This window comes from Nerophis lumbriciformis, linkage group LG06 (genome assembly GCF_033978685.3).
Source record: "Nerophis lumbriciformis linkage group LG06, RoL_Nlum_v2.1, whole genome shotgun sequence".
Taxonomy (NCBI): domain Eukaryota; kingdom Metazoa; phylum Chordata; class Actinopteri; order Syngnathiformes; family Syngnathidae; genus Nerophis; species Nerophis lumbriciformis.
This window is the reverse complement of record NC_084553.2, coordinates 20886787-20907541: the sequence shown is the minus strand read 5'-3', so window position 1 is coordinate 20907541 and position 20755 is coordinate 20886787. Positions and strand designations below refer to the sequence as shown.

At 36.6% G+C, this 20755-nt stretch overlaps 1 protein-coding gene across 7 annotated transcripts in view; it reads left to right on the top strand.

The window, feature by feature from the left end:
• The window catches only part of LOC133608567 (serine/threonine-protein kinase BRSK2-like), a 217136-nt gene that overhangs the window by 131895 nt on the left and 64486 nt on the right, over window positions 1–20755 (top strand). For 5 of the 7 annotated variants that reach the window (XM_072913351.1, XM_061963881.2, XM_061963880.2 and 2 more), the window contains 7 exons: window positions 2884–2952; window positions 6805–6951; window positions 9770–9801; window positions 10700–10864; window positions 10996–11093; window positions 13188–13341; window positions 17161–17221. In XM_072913351.1, the coding sequence (XP_072769452.1) occupies window positions 2884–2952; window positions 6805–6951; window positions 9770–9801; window positions 10700–10864; window positions 10996–11093; window positions 13188–13341; window positions 17161–17221 (726 nt within the window). The remainder of the gene's footprint in view (window positions 1–2883; window positions 2953–6804; window positions 6952–9769; window positions 9802–10699; window positions 10865–10995; window positions 11094–13187; window positions 13342–17160; window positions 17222–20755) is intronic. The other 2 variants (XM_061963882.2, XM_061963879.2) reach the window with 1 other exon arrangement.

Sequence of the window (20755 nt, the reverse complement as noted above, 5' to 3'; positions counted from 1 at the left end):
ATTGAATACGTTGGAAAAACTGTTTTTTTTTTTAAATAAAAATGTGTAAAAAAAAATTTATTATAATTTCCAGGTCCACAAGCATCCTCATTCACAACACGTTCTCTTAGATTTCCATGTTATGATACATGTTCACATTATTTATTGACTGTATCTAAAAAAGACAAAAAATATATTTTTATTTAAATGAAGTTATGAAATAATCCTAAATGAAATACAATGACTTGGTTTATATTATTGTATATACTAGGTCAGTGGTTCTCAACTTTTTTTCAGCAATGTACCCCCTGTGAATTTTTTTTTAATTCAAGTACCCCCTAATCAGAGCAAAGCATTTTTGGTTGAAAAAAAAAAGATAAAGAATTAAAATACAGCACTATGTCATCAGTTTCTGATTTATTAAATTGTATAACAGTGCAAAATATTGCTCATTTGTAGTGGTCTTTCTTGAACTATTTGTAAAAAAAGATATAAAAATAACTAAAAAACTTGTTGAAAAATAAACAAGTGATTCAATTATAAATAAAGATTTCTACACATAGAAGTAATCATCAACTTCAAGTGCCCTCTTTGGGGATTGTATTAGAGATCCATCTGGATTCATGAACTTAATTCTAAACATTTCTTCACAAAAAAAAAAATCTTTAACATCAATATTTATGGAACATGTCCACAAAAAATATAGCTGTCAACACTGAATATTGCATTGTTGCATTTATTTTCACAGTTCTTTTTGACAGACATTTTAGTGACAAACCTGAGCTTGTGCTTCACTGAGTTTATGAACTTACATTCATATTTTGTTGAAGTATTATTCAATAAATATATTTATAAAGGATTTTTGAATTGTTGCTATTTTTAGAATATTTAAAAAAAAATCTCATGTACCCCTTGGCATACCTTCAAGTACCCCCAGGGGTACGCGTACCCCCATTTGAGAACCACTATAAGCGGTAGAAAATGGATGGATGGATGGATGTACTAGGTCATAAAATCAGTGTCAGTTGAGTCGGTCCATAGGTTGCCTGTAGGGATTTTTAATGTCCAGCAGATGTCAGTATTTAGTGACACAGTAGCGACACAGTATCAATACAGTTTTGCAATGTGTCGAAACGCTTCATGACGCCTCATCAACCCATCACTAGTGTATGGTGTAAGACTATGTGTAGTATTTAACTGGAACGTTTTACCGTAAGTGTTGGAGGTGCGTGTTGAGAGGAGCGGGGCTTTTCAGATAAGGGTGGTCCAGGGGCGGAAGCGTGGTTGAAAGGCAGGAGCGAGTCGTCGTAGTCCGGGGCGAGCGAGGAGTCGAGAAACCAGGAAGCGCGCAGAAGGCAGGGAAGATCCGGGAGCACAAGACGCACAGTTTGACTCAGGGGTGCACACAGAGAACTGCGGGGTGAGGGAGGACACGACAATCAACACAGGGAAAACACAGAGATCAGGACAGAGAGCGAGCATAAAGCTGGGTATCGGCTTACGGTACAGATGACTATATTCCGGTGCCGGCATGCCAAGTTGTCCAGGCTTATGAAGGCAGCTTCTTCATTCCAGGCAGGTGTGCTGATTGCCGGTAAGTGATTGCAGCTAGGCGGCAGCTGCAGGGCGGCGCGTCCCTGGATGTGCGGATGTGCGCCGCGGTCGTGGGCGTGTCCCGCGGTGTGAAACGCAGAGCGCAATGATGAGGGCGCATTCCAATGCACCCTGGCCGTGACACCCGCCATGGTAAGATTCAGCTTAGGCGGAGTGTTGAAAAGACGATCAAACTTGACATTTTGGAGAACGTAAAAGTTGTATCAAGGTTTTTGTAGTTGGACCTGGGGAAGGATCATTACCGTTATGAGGAAGAGTCCTGTCTGAACGAACTGGCCAAAACTACACCTCCGGGCCGACAGTGAAGTGAATTATATTTATATAGCGCTTTTTCTCTAGTGTTGACCCTAGTGTGTGAATGTGAGTGTGAATGTTGTCTGTCTATCTGTGTTGGCCCTGTGATGAGGTAACAATTTGTCCAGGGTGTACCCCCCCTTTCGCCTAAATGCAGCTGGGTTAGGCTCCAGCCCCCCCACGACTCCGAGAGGGACAAGCGGTAGAAAATGGATGGATGGACTCAAAGCGCTTTACATTGAGAAACCCATTGTCTACATTTAAGCTACATTTACCCCAGTGTGGGTGGGACTGGGAGAAACGTGGGTGAAGTTTTTGCCCAAGGACACAACAGCAGTGACGAGAATAGGGGAATCTGGATTCAAACCAGGAACCCTTAAGCTTCTGGCCGACACGGTGGGCTCCATGTTCGGCGGCGCCGTGTCCCAATGGGTCCTGCCTTTCCGATCTTCGAACATTTTTCCAACACACCCACTGTATACGGGGTCTTTGTGTACTCAACTCGCATCCCTCCCATAAAGGAGGAGGGGGTTTATTGTTCGACATTTTGACTTGTCGTCGAATCAGACTCTTCCCAATCGACTCTTTGAATAATCGACTATTTTACCCTAATACCTTCAAATAAAGACTTATTTATTTAAGAAGTAACTAAAATGTGATCATTTTACCCCTGAAAACTAATACTTTCAAATATTAGACTGTTACATCCACAGAGCAAGGAGCGCTACCGCACGTCCTTTCCACCCACAGCCATAAGACTTTGCACTTGAGACACACTTTGAAAACTGCTTTTAAAGATATTAAGGGTTATGTAAATATAATGTAATGTGACTTTGACTGCCAACAATTACTATGTGACACACTACATTTTGACATACAGTACTTTGTTAGCTCATGACAAAAAAGTACAGATTAATCAGATATATTTCTACCTTTTATTTATTCTAGTTTTTTATGTTTTCCTTTTTCATGTGTTTCTGTGGATTTGTGGACCAGGGGGAGAAGTATGATGGCCGCAAAGCAGATGCATGGAGCTGTGGAGTCATTCTCTTCGCACTTTTAGTGGTGAGCTTTTTTTCTACTGTCAATTTTCCTAAGCCACACAATTTTGCATTGACGTCATGCCTAGCACTGTGGGCTTGATCTACTAAGATCCAAAATAACAAGTGCTAAATAACATGTGCAAACTATAAAAATGTGTGTACTATTAGCAGTGCGTGTGCTAAATGATTACATTAGCATCCCCTCTTCCTAATATTGTGGGCGTTCTGATAATCATCAATGATAGGGGTGTAGACATTTGTCGACATTGTTAACAAATATTGACAATAAAGTTTGTCAAAGTAATTTGTCGCCGACAAATTAATTTGTGGACAAAAAAAATTGTGTTTTTCCGGAGTAACGCGAGTCAGCGCAGCCACTCAAACAACATTGCGTGTGAATTTATGTAAGGTGTGGGAACATTTCCTCTTATTCTTGTCAAAGACATGAATACCTTGCTTGTTTTGCAAAGCAGATCATGTTTTTATGACATTACATCTGAGATACGGAAGAATTTAGAGCTGGGGTTGGACATCTGGGGGATGCGGTCTCAACTCGGTAGCTGACAAGTGTGAGACGAAGTTATGTAAAATATAACTTTAACTGTCATTTTAGCCAACGTCCACCAGCTAAACTTTGTCCAAACCAATTCAAGTATTTTTTAAAGCAGTGTCAATTAGCAGTGCAACAACGAAAGGCACAATAACAAAAGCCAATCACACCCACCCACACACAAAATATTAGGCACCAATGCACTGATATTATAAGATTAAACATACAATCTATTAGATAGCTAATATGTTAATCAGTAATACAATTCTACACATTTGAGTCTATTAGATTGATAAAAATGCCAGGAGTCAATCAATAATTTACTAGTGTTAAGCTTCTTAAAATATCATCACAAAATGCTTGTTTCTTCTTGAGCATTTTCGATAGTTTTGGTGTTTTATCGTTTGTTGCTATTGATGCTGTTTTAACTGTCTTTTTTTTACATTAAAAATTATATTATGGGTTGTTTTTTTTTAGTAATTTGCCAGTTCTTTGTTTTTAAATGGACACAAGTTTAATTGTTTTTTTTTTAATTTTGTAACTGCCTAACGAGCAGCCTTTTTACAGTATGAATACATATTTATGAATGAATTAGCCATCTCTGTTGTTAGTAAGAACATGCCTAAATTATCTCAAACTGAATTTTAAAGTCGATGACTAAATTAAAGCCTCATGTGTACGCTTTATAAGCCGATTAGACAACTAATCATTAAGGTTGTCAATGACTAGTCAGCTATCAAAATTGTTGTTAGTTGCAGCCCTTATTAGCTTATATTCTGCATATTGATTGCGCTCTCTATTTTGCAAATGACTAGCCGTGGTGTGTCAGTGTGTATGTGGGTCTGCGTGTAAGAATGAGGTCAATTTTACAGTGTATTAGCTGATGGGTTATGCATATTCTTAACTTCATTACTTGTTAAACACATTTCCCTAGCTATCATTGTTTTATCACTTTTGTACAATGACACTAAAGCTTCTGTTTATCTAAGCGGAGGTTTACTGTACAACTTATCGTAACTTTGTACCATTGCTTTAACACAAAAAATACATCATTTGTAGTCGTTTGAAGATGTCCGATAATGGCTTTTTTGCCAATATCCGATATTCCAATATTGTCCAACTCTTAATTACCGATTCTGATATCAACCGATACCGATATACAATCGTGGAATTAACACATTATTATGCCTAATTTTTTTGTGATGCCCCGCTGGATGCATTAAACAATGTAACAAGGTTTTCCAAAATAAGAGAACAACTTCAACTGAAGTTATGGAAAAAAGTGCCAACATGGCACTGCCGTATTTATTATTGAAGTCACAAAGGGCATTATTTTTTTTAACATGCCTCAAAACAGCAGTTTGGAATTTGGGACATGCTCTCCCTGAGATAATTCTAATACTCACTACAACTATGGGAAATACTATACTTTGACTTTCACAAAGTGCATTATTTGTTTGTTTTTTTAAACATGCCTCAAAACAACAACTACAAAACAATGAAGGCACACAGCTCCAGTCCAGAGTATACTAGAGTAATAAAGTAAACAATAACATAGTCCTCATTTAGTGCAAGACTGCCTGGCATACTGTATAACAGGAAATTATAAACTGGGCTCAATCTGCCCTGCTCTAACGTATTTGTATGAGTAACACAAATGTGCTGCAAGCTAGTGGTGAGTGCTTGAAGTGGCCTACCAGTCAGTCAGAGCTTCTGAAACACTGCATTGAGACTGGGCACCTCCCTTCACTGCAAGCTGCTTTCAGTGTTTGCTTTTCATCCATCTTCCGCTTGTATTCATTGTGTATCTCCTTATGATTCTTGAAGAGGTGGGAGATCAAATTGCTCGTATTAAAGGAAGGTCTTGGTTCCTCCTCGCATAACCAACTTTTTGCAGTCATTGCAAATTGCCAGTTTTTTATCCATCAGAGACACTTTAAAATAATCCCAAAACATAGACATGGTGTCGTTAGTTAGTCACCGAGCGAGCTCGCTTGTTAGCCATGGCTACAGCACCGGCAACAACACACTCTTGTTGTTGTTATGCTCCGCTCGCGACGGTTTGATGAGGTCATCAAGCGTCGCCAGTAAACCTCTCATGCTGCAGTCGTCAAGTCCTGTGTTGTGTGTGGGAGAGGGGAGAGGGGAGAGGGGAGGGGCTGCTGACTGGAAGACGCAACTGCTCTGTACTTCTCCCTACGTCCGTGTTTTACCGGATATGTACCGCTCCGTACAGCGGCGTTTTAAAAAGTCATTCATTTTACTTTTTGAAACCGATACCGATAATTTCCGATATTACATTTTAAAGCATTTATCGGCATCTCTAGTTTGACTCTTTGGGCACCAATGATGCGATCAAATTCGTATTCCTGGGGTGACTATTTGATTCAGAATCGATTCTTGATTCAAACCGATTATTGCAATTAGGTGTAATAATTATAATGAAACTTTTTCAAAATGAATTACAGGTTAGAAAAGCTGGCCTAAAAACATCTTTTTAAAAATGTATTCTTATTGGAAAAATTTTTTTTTATTTTTTGTTTCAAATCAATTTTTGAAAATGATGAATCGATTGAGAATTGGGATGAATATGCCACAATGCAATTTAAATGCGGTACAGAGGAACCCAAGGATGCAGACGGAAGGTGTGTAAAACAGTTCTTTACTGAAGGAAAGAGTACTCACTACAAAAATCCAAACAGGAGATAACAAAAAGCGACAGTGCGAAAAAGAGAAAACAAAATGAGCACCGTGGAAAAAAAGAACAAAAGCTAATATGGAAAAAGAACTAGACTTGGGTTGGAGTTGCAAGACGTGCATGCAACCTACCAGACAGCACCAAACTGGATGGCACTGGGAATAGCCAAGAATGGTAGCATCAAAAACTCTGGAAGCATATAAGTCTTCGGACGTGGAGAGTCGAGGAGTGGAATTGCCGAGTGCCATCCAGCTGTCGAGGTGCTGCTTAAGTAGTGTCGGGAAGATTGGACATTGGACACAGCTGTGCACGTCTCACAACTCCGCCCACAGGGAGACACAGGAACTCTAGGAGGAATGCAAAAAGTAAGAGCCAGGTCTGCTGCACCAACAAAGGAAAACTGAACAAACTAACCACAAGGTGGCAGCAGGCGGTGACAGAATAGGAATCACAAATCAGATGTGAATCGATGTTCTTGTGCACCCTAAATAATTATATTGCTTTTTTATACAACCTGACCAACTTATAAGCAAGTCTTACAAATTCTACTGTATTTTGATGCTGAAAGTGTTGTTGACATGTAAAGAATAATGTGTTAGCGTTGAGATTTTCTTCTTGGTCGTCAGGGCGCATTACCTTTTGATGACGACAATCTGCGAAATCTTCTGGAGAAGGTGAAGCTAGGAGTGTTCCATATGCCTCACTTCATCCCTCCAGACTGCCAGAACCTTCTTCGTGGCATGATTGAAGTGGACGCATCCAAGAGACTGACGGTAAGACATGCTTGCTGACCTCATGGTGCATCCTGTCTGCAGCAGTAATACACTCAAAGAAAGTAGAGATGTCTTTACCCCGATGAAGGGATTGGATCGTGGCCGACATCTGCCTTTTTTTAATTGATTTGCTGAAAATGTTCACAACCCAACCAATCTTTACCGCAGATGTGTCCTGCTGTTCACATAGCTAAAGTTTGTACTCACACGAAATATTCCTTCTAAAGGGATGCACATTCAGGGAGTCACACTTACATTTACGGATTCCTTGTTACACACATGCAGGTTGTGTGTGAATTCTAGGTGGGTGATGCTTGTCTTGCCAAAACACCGGCTAAAATTTGAGAGCAAGCTCTGCAACCAGTGCTGTCCATCCATAGCGCTGCGCTTCTTCTATTACAAATCCTATTCTTCTTGGTGGCAAATAAACTGTTTATTATAAGCATCATTATCAGTGCCAGACTGGAGGACAAACCAATCAGGACCACACAAGAAGCCACTCTAACCGCTAAAGCTACATTGTAAAGTAGAGGTGGTCCTAGGAATGTAAACAATAAATGGTAATAAGGACAACGCGGTAAAAGTTCCGAAAATTAGTATTACCCGTTTAAATTAAAGTTATCGAAAAACCAAGATTAAAAAACAATCTTTGAGAAACTCATGGACTGACTAGCGCTAACTCGCTAGCTAGCTTAAATGCTATTATGAATACAAGACACGTTGACATCTTTCCACCTTAAGAAACGACATAGTTGACATGAACTTGTATAAACACATTACTATCTCAATAATTAATATATTAAATTGTTCACATTGAGCCTGCAGTCTGTCCTGTCTTACTACAGAGTGACCAATCTAAACTCAAAGGAATATGACACAGACTAAGGTATTTTTTTTGACAACTTTATTAACAACAGGAAGTGGACTTACGTGATCTCATACAAACCAGAAATGAAGCCAAGTCAACATTCAATTTGCTTTTATCAATAAAATTGTATCAATCTTTATCAATAAAAATTTTACAGTAGCGCACATAGGTAGTTGTGACCTCAAGATGCGAAGACAGGAAACAACGTGCAGGTAAAGAAGAGTGTTTGATATACTACGAAAAAAGACAACAAAAAAACAGCATACCAACACACAGATGCACACAAACTAATGATCAACAGTGAGGCTGCCCTATAAAGTCCTCTGATTAATGATTAGCGACAGGCGTCTGTCCTGATCACCAGTCAGAGGCAGGTGTGGTCAATCTGTTTATTGGTTTTCAGTAGCGCATTCTTAGCAACAAGTGGAGGAAAGGAGCGCTGAAAAAAATAAAAAATAAAATAGACTAAACCGAGAACAGACCACAACAAGTCCAAGCTACTGCAAACATGCTCTACCATAACAGAATGATCCAGCCACAAAGTGACCACGTCTTATCGTATTGTATCCTATCCTATCCTATCCAGGGTAATGTTTTTGGTGCTTAGTATTGTTATGGATGCGTACCTTACACATTTGAATCGATACAATACCAATTTCCGGGACCTGGAAATCAATAGTGATATTAAAATATAAATTTTCTGTACTTTTGTGTGTGTTCATGTGGTAATTAATAGATGTCAGTTGTTTAATATATATACAGTATATATATATTTTTTTTTAATTAACATTTAACAGTGAGCTAATAATGATAACTGTGATGTGTAGTTGTTATATATTGTTTACTTACACTTCTGAGTCTCCGTTGCAAGTGTTATACAGTAAACTTTGCATGCAGTTGCAGTTTTAAGACATTATTTGGCAGTAGTGTATAGACTATGGTGTGTTGCCGTAGCCAGGGCGTAGTCTTTGCCATTATGTTGAATGTGCCAGTCTTGTATTTTGTTGAATCAAAGTGTTTATACTTTAAGTATTGTACTTACATTACACACCAGCCTGTTTAAATGTAATGTGTATCATAGTTCTAGTTTTGTCACATTTGGAGGCTTTGAAATCCCCATGTAAAAATGATAATGCTTATTGGTATATAAGCATAATAGCATATCCAATGAGCATCGAGCTAGCGCATTTTCTATTAGGCATGTTTTCGTTGTTGGCACGGAAATTTGAAATATAACTTAGCAGCAGTCCGGTTGAGTCAGCGCTGAGTGCTTGATTGCCTGTTTCTGCGCCAAGTGCTTGAGGCAGTGCCGAGTCTGCAACCGAACGTGACGTCACATGCAACAAAGGTACCAAAGTATGGTACTGTTTGAGTTTACGTGAACTGGTATCTGGTCGTGCCAACGGAATTTGGTCGGTACGTATAAAAGTACAGAATTTGTTACCCAGTATCTTTTTCTTGTTGTTATTATTACAAAATGTGTTTATTTTGTTATTGTTTACAAACTCAGATAATATGTTTGTGGATACAGGAGGACTTTATGTGCAAAATCAAAAGTGTAGCTTTAACAATTTTAGTTAATACGGCAGCTATTTACATTGTTGTGCATTGTATATTTTGGTCTATTTGAAAAGTGTGCTTGTTTTATGCCTGTGTATCTGTATATGACACATTTAACATTTCATCTGATTTGATTTACAACAATAGTAACAAATTCAACATTTAAAAATTAAAATAAACTTCATTAAAGTGTGTTCACTTTAGTTACTTGTTAAAAAACACTTTCACTTCCACAATCTATTGTCAAAGTATCAGATCCGGACTCTGAAAAAAATCAGATCCGGATCGGAGACTAAAGATGCAGATTTTGTCATCCCAAGTAAAGCGTTATTAATCGTAACAGGCTTGAATTGGTTAGCTGAAGTTTTTTCTTTTTTTCTTGTGTTGCAGTTAGAGGAGATCCAGAAGCATACATGGTACCTGTAAGTAGCCCAACCTGCCCAGGACTCTGCAATGAATGTTTCAATGTCACACCCTGACATTGTTGTGTCATTTATGTTACAAATGAGTGCAAATTTGTTTACATGTGTTTGTTTTGAAAAGCCCAGTTAATGCAGTGCTTCTCAAATGTTTTCTGTCATGACCTTCTGCAGGACAGACATTCCCACAACACCCCTATATTTGATTGCCATTGAGAACTTGATATGTATTTATTTATTTATCTGTACAATGCACTGTTTAATTTACATTCTTTATACACGCCGCTGACGACAACTCCTTTATTTCCTTTCACAAACTTCTCTATCTCTGAGCATCTGTTAGCTCTGTACATACAGTATGTTCCTGTCTACGTACTACTCCTACTGGGTAGAACAGGAAGCCTGTTGATTCGATTGTGTATTGTTCTAACATGAATATTAGAGTATGGACACAAATAATGAAAATCTCCCCTGCTATTTGATGTTATCCTTTTCCTTTCAGTTTTAGGTCTTTATTTTCTGTTAGCTAACACAACAGCATTATGTTGGTCCTCATTATATTGTTAAAAATATTAATTGATTATTAATGAGATATACTATTAGACATTACTCTGAATTGCTTTGTCACCTATAATCCATAAGATATATAGATATATTAGCATATATCTTTAACCAGATTTTATGTAACAAAATTATCATGATTAAATGATGACTCATGGTTAATAACAAAATCTATCAAAGTGGCCACCATCCTTTAATTTTTTGTGTATGCGACCCTCACTAGATAAAGTTGAGACACTCGTGTTATAAGATTGACACTGTCCGTTCAAGCTGAATTAAAGACGGACATTGGAAGACAGATTTTGAACGTGGTGACTGACTTCCATGTGTTGTGTTGCAGAGCGGGAAAGAATGAACCTGAGCCTGAACAGCCCGTCCCCAGGAAAGTGTCTATCAGAAAGCTGGCGACAGCAGAAGAGATCGATCCTGATGTGCTCGAGAGCATGCACTCTCTCGGCTGTTTCAGGGATAAGGACAAACTGACCAAAGACCTGCTGTCTGAAGAGTGAGTGACAACAAGCCGACATTGACGAAGAAACAGAAGATGGAGTTTGAAAAATTTAAGAAACTTAATTTGTCTTGTCTTGGTAGTTCTGCTAGCAAGCACTTAGCTATGCATCTTCCTTCTATTCTTAGGGACAATCAGGAAAAGATGATCTACTTCCTTCTACTCGATCGCAAGGAAAGATATCCAAGCCATGAGGACCAGAATCTACCACCGCGCAATGAGATCGGTACAGTAATCCAAACATGCAAAGGTGGAAGATGTGTGCATTAAAAAATGGTGATGTAACGGTACACTATAATTACAGTTCTACGGTTTGGTTCATTATGAGTACAGAAACAAATACAAAAACACAAAACTGTTTACCTTTGGTGTAAACAACTTTAATATTTTTTTAGAATTAGGTGTATAAAACAAAGTAGAGGAGGAACTTGTTCACTTAATAAAATAAAAATGTTTAAAGTAAAATAAAGATTTTTTTCATCAGTAATATTTTGAGTTTTTCTTTTTTTTCATATTATGACCACTTTCATCATGTAAAATATTTTTATTTCAAATTCTGCTTTTTTTATAAAAAAAATTGCAGTATTTACATACAACTTTTTGTTTACGTTTACTTTGTAATGCAAATATGAAACCCATTTCTTGTAAATATACGTATGCCCTTTTCTCATATTGAGACTTTTTAAAGAGGTGTTTTCTTTTTATATTGTAAAGAGCTAAGTCATTTCCCATATTCTAACCTTGTTCTTTTCACTTTTTGACATTTTCTACTAAAAATATTTTGTAAATATGTGTTTTCTTTTATCTTATAAAGAGTTAAGTCTTTTCCCATAGTCTAACTTTTTTCTTTTAACTTTTTGACATTTTCAAGTCAAAAGGACACCTTTTTCATACAAAATAACTTATTTTCTTGCAAAAGGACAACTTCTTATCATATATTTCTGATTTCTCAAAATTACAAAAATTATTAAGGTTTATTCTTTTTGTAAAGTAAATGATGCAGACAAGTACATCCGTAGGAATGTGAAGGGTGTGAATGATTATTTTATGTGTAGTAAAGTTTGCTATTGGTTGTTTTAATGTTCTTCATTTCTACTAAGTCAAACACGAATACAAATAGACGGAATAGAAATTGAAAGAGTAAATTAAACAAAATTTGTAGGTATAATGATTGATAATAAATTGAACTGGAAATCTCATGTAAAAAATATACAACATAAAGTAGCAAGAAACACGTCAATAATGAATAAAGCAAAACATGTTCTAGACCAAAAATCACTTCATATGCTCTACTGCTCACTAGTGTTACCATATCTGAGTTACTGTGTAGAAATATTGGGAAATAATTACAAAAGTACACTTCATTCATTACAAAAAAGATCAGTTAGAATAATACATAATGTTGGATACAGAGAACATACAAATCCTTTATTTATGGAATCAAAGATACTGAAATTCCACGACATAGTGAATTTGCAAACAGCTAAAATTATACACAAAGCAAACTATAACCTGCTACCCAAGAATATACAACAATTCTTCTCAAAAAAAGAGGTGAAATATAATCTTAGAGAAAAATGTAATTTAAAACATGTGTAGTATATCAGTATGTGGAATTAAATTATGGAATGGATTAAGCAAAGCAATCAAACAATGTACTAATATGATCCACTTCAAGAAACTCTTCAAACTTAAAGTGTTTACAAAGTACAAAGAAGAAGAACCATGATAAACATTCTGAATGTATTTCATCCATCCATTCTTTCATTCTCAAAATATTTTTACATATCTCATCATATGAAATATAACTTACTTCACCAATTATTATGTATTTATGTATTTTTATTGTGATTACCTATGGAGTATATTGTGAATAAATTGAGAACAGGAAGTGAACAAAAGTTTTAGAAACTGTTATGTAAAAGAAAAGGGGTAGGATTAAATAAGCTCTGCTTCTTCCTACTCCTTTTCAAACATGTTGAAAAGAGAAACTGGAAATTGTGATGTATCATATTGTATGCTTGCATGTTCCAAATAAACTCAAACTCAAACTCAAACTCTACTGAACAATAGCGGCACACTACTTCCATCCTATCCACTTGTCTTTATTTACGGGAAGGTCAAGTGTTCTCAAACAGGAGATTTTTACCACAAAGGGCTTTCCCTGCTGTGACTTCTCTTTGGCCTGAAACACTTCCTCAAAAGTATTGAAAGCTCCGTACAAATAAATCTGATGAAGAATACATGTACTATTACACAGCTGACACTTGATGGCTCCTGTCCTGAATATTCATATCCTTGTCCTACCAACACTACCAAGCAGACCCTCCCAGGAAGCGAGTGGACTCGCCCATGCTGAGTCGTCACGGGAAGCGAAGACCAGAGAGGAAGTCGATGGAGGTTTTGAGTGTCACAGAAGGAGGATCACCTGTACCGGTACGACGAGCCATGGACATGGCAACTCACGGTCAGAGGTAAATACGCAAAATATGTTTACATTTGGTCAGCCTTGTTGTTTTTTGACAAAGGTCAGTGAAAAAGTTGTGAAATCAATACCATACGGATTGGTATGGTATGGCTTTTTTATTTTTTTATTTTTTAAACCTTCAGAAATTTTAATTTGAGCTTTGACAAAGTTTCACCATACAAAGTTTACCCCGTACAAGGAACAGTACAATGCAAGTGTCAGGGTTGTGCACCAATTTTAGTTTTTTGTACAGCACTTCGCCCTAAACTTCAATTCCCTTACCGACAATCTTGAGTTATGTAACCTCTTGTGCCATACAGGTTATGCTTCATTCATGTTAATACTGTACTGTTTGTGGTATGCTTGATTAAATTCTGTTTATTCAGTTTTTGGTTTTAACATATACCATAGCTGTTATCCCTAAGCATGTATATAAGAATACACTTATAATAATGAAACACATTTATATGGAACTTTTCTAGGTCCTCAAAGGATTAATTTCTCAAAGCAGTATTAATCTTCAAAATGTTCATGTCGTCATATTTAGAAATAATATACAGTTGGACCAGTTTGGATACAGTTTTACCATGAATTGATTAACGTGGACCCCGACTTAAACAAGTTGAAAAACTTATTCGGGTGTTACCATTTAGTGGTCAATTGTACGGAATATGTACTACTGTGCAATCTACTAATAAAAGTCAATCAATCAATCAATGGAAGAGGATTCATATTACCCCATTTGTCACGGTTTATCTGACACATGAAACGGGAGTGTTGAATATCTTAAGATGTGTTTTGTGGCAATTCCAACTTTTACCACAAAGTCAGTTGCTATACAAAGTGGCACTTTGCATAATTTTTAGCACACTGTGTTGCAAAATGATTAACCCTCACTCTTTATCTCATGTGAGTTTCACACAGGAATGGGGCAATATGAATCCCCTCCCTGCTGTATTTATTTATATATTGATATTTTTCAAGGATTTAAGGAATTTAATTGTTATACCAGCACACATGAGATGGCACGAAATTTAGTACTCGATGTCCCAGATGTAGCCAAATAAGTAGCTCAAGAACAATAGTGTGTACATACTAATTTAATTGGAGTCGGATTACATTGAATAGATCGTAAATAGACTATGCTATTTATAACCGATTCTATGTAATCCTACTCAAATTAAAGTTTAATGGATTATAAATGGAATAGAATAAATGGAAAAATAGAATAGATAATGATCTAGTCGTGCAAATGTAAAAACAAAGACCACAAACTCAATAAAAAGCCCAGGTCAGCACAACAGGGAGTTGTGTGCAAGTTAAGTATTCTTTGTGGCAAGTTAGACTCAAGTGTGTTTTTTGGATGGCTGGGTGGGTGGTGTGGGTGGTTGGTATCAATTGCTGCGGAGCACCATCGGAGTTCAGACGGAAGCTGTTCCTCAGTCTGGATTCTTTGCAGTCTTCTGCCTGAGGGGATGAGATCAAAGAGTGGGTGTGCAGGGTGGGTGGAATCCTTGGGGATGCAGAGAGCCCCTTTTTGCATTTGCTGATTAAGATGTTTGTGGTGGGCTGCTCCCCACAATATCCGAGTAACTTTTACTTGTTCTATATTGTATATCAGGAGTGTCAAACACGGTTACACTGAGGGCCACATCGCAGTTATGGCTGCCCTAATAGGGCCCCTGTAACTGTATATAATTTATGAATATAAATGTGGAAGAATTCACCTCATGATATTATAAAATGAATTGCGGTGCATTTGATTATTTTATTTGTATAATAATCAAATATTACATACACTGTAAAAAAAAAAAAAAGATTTTTCAGTAAAAAACAAACAAACTGGCAGCTGAGTCGCCACAACTTCACCGTAAAATTTACGATGGTTTTTACAGCATATTACTGTAAATGGAAAAACAGTACTGTATTTTTTTTACTGTAAAATCCTGGCAACTGAGCTGCCAGTTTTTTTTTACTGTAATATATATTGTAATTTGTACAGTGTACAATTTGATGAATAACTTGCTTTGATATAACTCAAGCAGATATTTATTTTGTTTTAATTTTACAAAGTTTGAAATGAATGATTGTATTATATTGTTGCATTATTAGATCAAGTGTAAAACATACACAATAGCATGCAATACATGTATTTCTGTCTGTCACAATGAAAATATTACATTTAGTAAATGATAAAATGCTTTATTGACTCATACTATTTCAGGGCTTTCGCGGGCCGCATTAAAAGAGGTGGCGGGCCAAATGTGGCCCCCCGGGCCTTGAGTTTAACACCTGTGTTGTAAATTATGGATTTTATACATGGAGTTTCATCCACATTGTACACCTCAGATATACCGTAAAAGAATATTAATAGTGATGACACGAGAGTTGCAAATGTTTTACAAAAACAATGTATTCAAGAAATACTAAAATATTAAGTAAACAATTGTGTCCACCTAACACATTGCTCTGCCCAAAGTCACCAGACAAAGCCACTTAACTCAAAGCAGGATTATTTTTTCATGTGTATTTTCTCAGAAATAAGCGGTAGAAAATGGATGGATGGATGGATGCTTTGTGTTTTGAAATGTTTTTGCAACAGGGGTTGATAGAAAAAAAGTTATTTGTGTTGATGTGCACCCATCCTAAAGCATTCCAATTCAAAACTAAAGCCTTGAAAAATCTATTAAATGTTCATTAAAGCAGATCAACTGTGACAAATGTAAACGATTCTCCTCTGTACCATGGTGTGTGGAATGTGGTCAAAATGTTTATAAAGGTTTGACACCAAATACAGACAGCGATACAAATGTAGGCAAACAAGAGTCTGCAACAAAGGCTCACTTAGAGCAAAATAGTCCACAACACAGTACATCTAAACCAGAGTCTTTTGGAAGACTAACCACCTAAAGGCGACAATGCAATTACAAAAAAACACAAAAAATAGAACCTTTATAAGGTAAAAAGAGCAACAAAACAAAAAGGGAAAAAAATGGCTAGTAACTTGAATAAGCCAGGACAGAGCAACAAGACACATAGGCGGGCAGGCCAAGTAGGAATAAACCAAAAAAGCACTCGGAGAGCGCAGACCTCCGCCAGGCCCTACCTCTCAATAGTAAAAAAAAAAATTCCTAAATTCAGACAATGATACGGATCAGCCCTGGCATTTAAATACTTGTTCCTAATCCCATTTCTGACATTTCCTGAAAGTTTCATCGAAATCCGCCCATAACTTTTTGAGCTATCTGTAGCGGAATGAAAGAAACGGAGTAAGCCTCTTTTCAGTTATCCACTATCTTTGTATGTATGAGTGGAGGCGGGGCCACAAGCATACACACACAGAAGTTGAAGCACGCAAAGTAAACATAAGGTAACAGTCATCCACTATATTTAATTGTCTCTGTCGGGCTGCTAGCATACACACACACAGAAACGTAAATAAGGTAACTTAGTAGAAATTATCTTGATCAGCCCCAAATTCTAATCAGTTTTTTTGTGTTTTTTATCCCATTTCTGACATTTCGTGAGAGTTTCATGAACATCCTGAGTTAATTTACTCACAGCAACAATTACATAAGCTCCCGGCGGAGATGATAAAATTGGCATAATCCGGAACTGGAAATATACGAAATCCAATGGTAGCACTGCTAGTAGTAAGGAGATTATCCTAACCCTATCAAGCCATCAGTGTTTTGTGTGTTGTATTTTCTTGAACATGTTCATTGTGTGTATTGTTTGTATAATTATGAACATGTACATTGTGTAGGTTCTTAATGAACTGTTTGATGAATGAATTATGTCAACTGATAAAAGTGTTTGTTTTTAGGTCACGCTCCATCAGTGGAGCGTCCTCTGGTCTTTCCATCAGTCCTCTCAGTAGTCCCAGGGTAAGCATATTTTGGTCCATGATTGTTTGCCGACACTTAGCAACTCGCTAAGCTGTTCTAGCTGACATACAAATAAATATGTACCTGTCTTTGTATGTCAGCAAGTCATCAGCAGCTCATACACTCCATCATTAGCCTGCGTGACAATGTACACTTCAATTCAATATAAAACTTGTTTTGTCCTTAAGACAACAAAAGTTCAATACACTGTCTTTATTCAGCGTTATATATAGTGCAGTATTACAAAAATGCAGGGTTACCTTGGGATATAACTGATGCAGCTTGTACCTCATAAAACTGCGCCGCACATTGAAATCAATTGAAATAAATTTATTCCCCCACAAAACAGCACAATTTTAACATGTAACATGCCTTTTTAAAAATAAAAACACATAAAGATAAATATTGTATGAAGAACAATCTTAACAGACTATACTAACAACAACTGCTGTAGTTTTATGATATGATGTAATAATAATGTACATTACTTACCGTGGAGAGTGAACTTCTACAGTATCTCCTTCCAGCTGCTTCTTCGTCAAACACACCATCAGCAGCTTCGCCAATATTTAATAAATAAACGTCCACCGTTTAGATATTATTTTAACATCCTTGGCCGGCGTTAATTAATTTTGCTTCAGCATGTTGCAGACCGGCAATGCTACGCTCCAAATGCATCACCAAGTCTGCACACGCTTGTTCATGTTTTACTTACCTACCAAAGAAGAAATTAGCAAGTTTGGCGTCAGATGAATAAAATCTTCTCCTCTTTAAATCGTCTCCATCTTTCAAAGGCATCCCGATACAAATCCTCATTTTGTTATTGGCTTTGTGATGAATAAGTTGAGAATCGTAATGACGCCTTTTAGATTTACTAAGGTCTGACATGTTTAGTAACTTCACCAGTGGCAGGAGCTAGACAAAGACGGCGGATGTGACACACTCACAGACTTTCTAAGTGGTCAAACGGTAGAGGGCGGGGCATCGAAATGAAAACAATAACAATATTTCGGGGCTGTAAATCTAATTTTGAAATGAGTTATCAGTTATAAAGGTATTCGAAAATAACATTATTTATTAATGTCTTTTTGACATATCAGGGCCATTTAATGATCACTTGACATTAAATTATTACATATGGCACCTTTAACTAAACCAAGATCACAACATATTTGGTATATCTGAAGAAGCAATTTGTTGATAGTTTTATCAACACTTTGATAAAACTATCAACACTTTACAGTGAAAACTGGGAACCTATCTGATTGATAGTTTTAAACTCCAGTTCCATGATGGTTTAGTAAATTAAAGTCATCGCAGGACTTATCTTATCTTATAGCATGTCCCATGAGGAACTTTTAGTCGCATTTGGTACTGCCAACATTCTGGTATGATTCTAACCTACATTTGAAACACTTCCTTGGAGTCTAAAATATATGTATTAGATATTATTTGGTGTAAAAGTTGTGTGAATTTTGTTCCAAAGTCAAATTTTTTAGAATTTCTGCAAGATGTTTGTTTGTGGAGGCGTTCCCAGATTGCGATTTAAACCATCCAAGCCCTGCCCGCTCCAAAAGCATCTAAGCATGTATTTTTTTATAGTATACAGTTAATATGCATATTTAAGATGAATATCACTGCTATTTTTTTTCAGTCAGGGTGAAAAATAAACTTTGTAAACTATACATAGATTCCCCAGCCACAATTTTAGGTTGACCTGCCCACTCGTTGATCGATACAGCGCTGCATCATAAAAAGCTGCATTTACCAGTATTTATGTGACTGCATGTCGCACGTCTGTATTATTTTAGCAAGCCAAAATTGGATTAAAATAAAACTTTTTACTACCTTCTCATGTGATTCCTTAAGCCAAGTCGTAATGTTGTTGTCCTTAACCGTCGGAGTTCAGCGGTTTGTGGACAAATAAATATGGAAGTATTTATTTTATAGACATAAAGCAGACGAGAAGAAATGAAACGAGAAGGTATGTACGAAAGTTCCAGCAGTAGTCTTGCTCCGCAAAAGGGAAGGATAATTGCCGAAGCCGCATGTCCAGAATGACCACATACTGTATGTACGTCCGCCTCATTGTGATGTCACAATGTAGCCAATCTTAAAAAAGTACTCCAAAACCCAGCGGTCAGAAGCATCCTAAACTGTCTGCAAGCTCATGCACAGATGCATGAACCTATTGATGTGATGCTTTGGCAATTTTTAGATGAGTATCTAACATTGTAACAGCATTTATAAGTTACAAATGACGGAAATCATCAAAGTAATGCCATTTTACACTTCCAGTTTATGTTTAATTTGAGCCCTGATCCGCTTGGATGTTTGTACTAAAAGACTACAATCCACCCAAAAATTTGATTAGATGCAATTTTCCAATGTAAATACACACTAGAGTTGTGTGAAATGACGTCAGACAATTCTTAATTAAAGCAGTTGTCACACATGCTGCCATAAAAGCACACTGCTCAGTCATTCCACAGTGTTGTGTATGCATGGTAACACATGCATGTACTCTACTATTTTGGGTGCAGGGTGATGCTTCTTTTAGCTTTAACTGGTTGACTTGCTCATGGTTTGGGGATGTACCGATGTATCAGGCTGTTGTTAGTGTGCTGGACCTGACAAAACTACAAACATATCGAGTGATAGATTGTACTAAGCATGCTATTTCAGCAAAATGAAATTATTCTTCTAGTAATCAGCAGGTAGAAAACAGAGGTTAACAACGATGATGCTGTGTAAAGTAAAACTCCTGAGAGGAACAGATTAATTTTAATTCTTGAGTGTTGACACTAAGTGATCTTTTTTATTATTATTTTCAACACTTATAAAATAACTCAAATGTAGAATTTAGGGATTTTGAAATAATTCTACAGAATGTAAAAATAGCCTTTTCGAGCTACCCTTGTGAAATATGTGATCTTTTAAGTTGTGTTTGGTAGGGTGCACACCATACCTGTACTTTAAGGGAAGGGAACAAATTACAAACCATAAAACTGCTTAACTTCTTTGGGATTTAAAATAAAACATAACAATCTGAATCCAAGCAGGTAATTTTACAATAATTAAAATCTTGTAAATTTATAATTTTTTCAAATCTTCTACAATATCAAATGTTTTGTACTGAAATTCCTTCTTTTTCATAATATTCCAACTTTCATCTCGTACAATTGCAACAATAATTTCTTGTTAAAAAAAACTTTTTTTTAATAACTTTCGGACTCTTTTCTTTTATCCATAGAGTGCTATGTTTTTCTTGTGAAATTGTGACTATTCATCTTGTAAAAAAAGTACTTTTGTCATATTTTGACTTTTTAGAGATTTTTCTTTATTTTTTTCTTTACTTTCTTCTCAATTTTCTGACTTTAATTTAGTAAAATTCCTTCTTCGTTAAAGTGTGGCATTGTACTGAAAGAAAAGTTGGAAAAAATGCACTGTTACGCTGGTAGTGTTTCTATCGTTGGTGATTGTGTGTCACTGTGACAGAAAGTGTAGTTCCAGGCCAGCTGGTTTGATCTTGGT